The 2,500-nt window shown below is 52.3% G+C and overlaps 1 protein-coding gene across 1 annotated transcript in view; it reads right to left on the bottom strand.

Moving 5' to 3' along the window:
* ift80 (intraflagellar transport 80 homolog (Chlamydomonas)) overlaps positions 1–2,500 on the bottom strand; it is a gene marked incomplete at its 5' end in the record, with an annotated part of 95,725 nt that overhangs the window by 29,652 nt on the left and 63,573 nt on the right. The window contains 2 exons of the mRNA XM_080531647.1: positions 1,103–1,177; positions 1,759–1,877. Coding sequence (XP_080387773.1) covers positions 1,103–1,177; positions 1,759–1,877 — 194 coding nt within the window. The remainder of the gene's footprint in view (positions 1–1,102; positions 1,178–1,758; positions 1,878–2,500) is intronic.

The raw sequence follows: 2,500 nt of genomic DNA, 5'->3' as shown, positions 1-2,500 counted from the left end.
GTGTAGCAGGGTGTAGCAGGGCAGCATTGACACTGTGTAGCAGGGTGTAGCAGGGCAGCATTGACACTGTGTAGCAGGGTGTAGCAGGGCAGCATTGACACTGTGTAGCAGGGTGTAGCAGGGCAGCATTGAGGCTGTGTAGCAGGGTGTAGCAGGGCAGCATTGAGGCTGTGTAGCAGGGTGTAGCAGGGTGTAGCAGGGTGTAGCAGGGCAGCATTCAGGGTAGAGGAGGACAACCCTAAGACCAGACATACACACTGGCTCGTTTTCTGATTGCTGCATTTGTGGAGATGAATCTGTTTGTTTGAACTGGCGATGTGAACCTGACCAAGCTATTTCTAGGTGGGGTAACAGGGCTTTCTAGGTGGGGTAACAGGCCTTTCTAGGTGGGGTAACAGGGCTTTCTAGGTGGGGTAACAGGCCTTTCTAGGTGGGGTAACAGGGCTTTCTAGGTGGGGTAACAGTCCTTTCTAGGTGGGGTAACAGCTATTTCTAGGTGGGGTAACAGGCCTTTCTAGGTGGGGTAACAGGCCTTTCTAGGTGGGGTAACAGGCCTTTCTAGGTGGGGTAACAGCTCTTTCTAGGTGGGGTGACAGGGGTTTCCAGGTACAGCAGGCAGAGCGAGGTCAGACAGTCTTAATGTAGTTGTGTTTGGCTGCTGGAGTTGGAAACGACCAAAACAGTCTGTTGTTATTCAACCATTACTCAGGACTGGACAGCACAGTACCATGAATAATGCATCTCAAATGACACACACACACACACACACACACACACGCACAGAGACACACACACACACACGCACGGGCCCATGCACACACACACACACACACACACACACACGCACAGGCCCATGCACACACACACACACGCACGCACGCACGCACAGAGACACACACACGCACGGGCCCATACACACACACACACACACACACACACACACATCCTCAATCACACACACCACACACCACACACACATCCTCAATCACACACACACACACACACACACACACACACACCCTCAGACACACACACACGCACACACACACACACCCTCACCTCTCAGACACACACACACACGCACACACACACACACCCTCACCTCTCAGCTTGTATGATGAGGCTCACAGTTCCCTCCTTCAGATCAAAGATGAGAGGCGTGTTCCAGTTCTTAACACTGTACAGAGACACACACACACAACCACACACACACACACACACACACACAGACACACACACAGACACACACACACACACACAAAGAAAAAGTTTGAGAAGTGAGCATCGAAACCTGCAGATGTAGCATTGAAGAGAGAGAGAGAGAGAGAGAAATGGAGAAAGAGAGACAGTGAGGAAAGAGAATGAGGGAGTGAATAAGAAAAAGAGTAGACAGAAGTGGAGGGAAGGTGATCAAGGAGGTCAAGGAGGACGATGGATGGAGAGATAGAGGGGGAGGAGAGAAAGAAGGAGACTCACTGAGTAGATGTAGAGGAGGCGGTAGAATACAGAGATAGAGGAGAGGAGAGGAGAGGAGAAGAGAGGAGAGGGGAGAGGAGAGGAGAGGAGAAGAGGAGAGGAGGAGAGGAGGAGAGGAGAGGAGAGGAAAGGAGAGGAAAGGAGAGGAGGGGATAGGAGAGGAGAGGAGAGGAGGGGATAGGAGAGGAGAGGAGAGGAGAGGAGGGGATAGGAGAGGAGAGGAGGGGATAGGAGAGGAGAGGAGAGGAGAGGAGAGGAGAGGAGAGGAGGAGAGGTACTAACTTGTAGACGTAGCACTGCAGGGAGGTGGTGACCACCAGGTGTCCGTGGGCCAGCGAGGCCTTGATGACGCGGTCCCTGAACTCCAACACGTCCACAGCATCATCCACCACGCTCCTCACCTGGCACACACACACGGACACACGGACACGGTCACGGACACGGACACGGACACAGACACACACGTGAACACACGGACACACACACACACACACACACACACACACACAGACACACACACACACACACACACACACACACACACACACACACACAGACACGGACACGGACACACACGGACACACACGGACACACACACACACACACACACACACACAGACACACACACACAGACACGGACACACACGTGAACACACAAGTGAACTCGTGTTTACTATTGGTAAAGAGTTCACATCAATGGAGTTGGCGTCAGTGTAGATAGGAAGCTAGGGAGTGTGTTTGTGTGTGTGTGTGAGTGAGTGTGTGTTTCCAACAGCAGGTAAGAGGCTATGTGTTTGTGAACTCCATCCTCTCTGAGCCCCCCTCCTCCAACCCAAATGCATCACAAAACAACCGGCAATTAAAAACTGTTGACCGCAAACTGGTATATTTAGCTGTCAGATTCACAAACCATTGGCAGATGTGCACTTTTAAAGAAGGGAGAGAGAGGGGGGGGGGTAGGTGTAGAGAGAGAAGGGAGAGAGGGGGGATGTAGAGAGAGAAGGGAGAGAGAGAGCGAGAGTGG

The sequence above is a fragment of the Nansenia antarctica genome (genome assembly GCF_963989245.1).
Source record: "Nansenia antarctica genome assembly, chromosome: 5".
NCBI lineage: Eukaryota > Metazoa > Chordata > Actinopteri > Argentiniformes > Microstomatidae > Nansenia > Nansenia antarctica.
The sequence above is the reverse complement of the archived record's forward strand: the minus strand, read 5'-3'. Positions and strand labels throughout refer to the sequence as shown.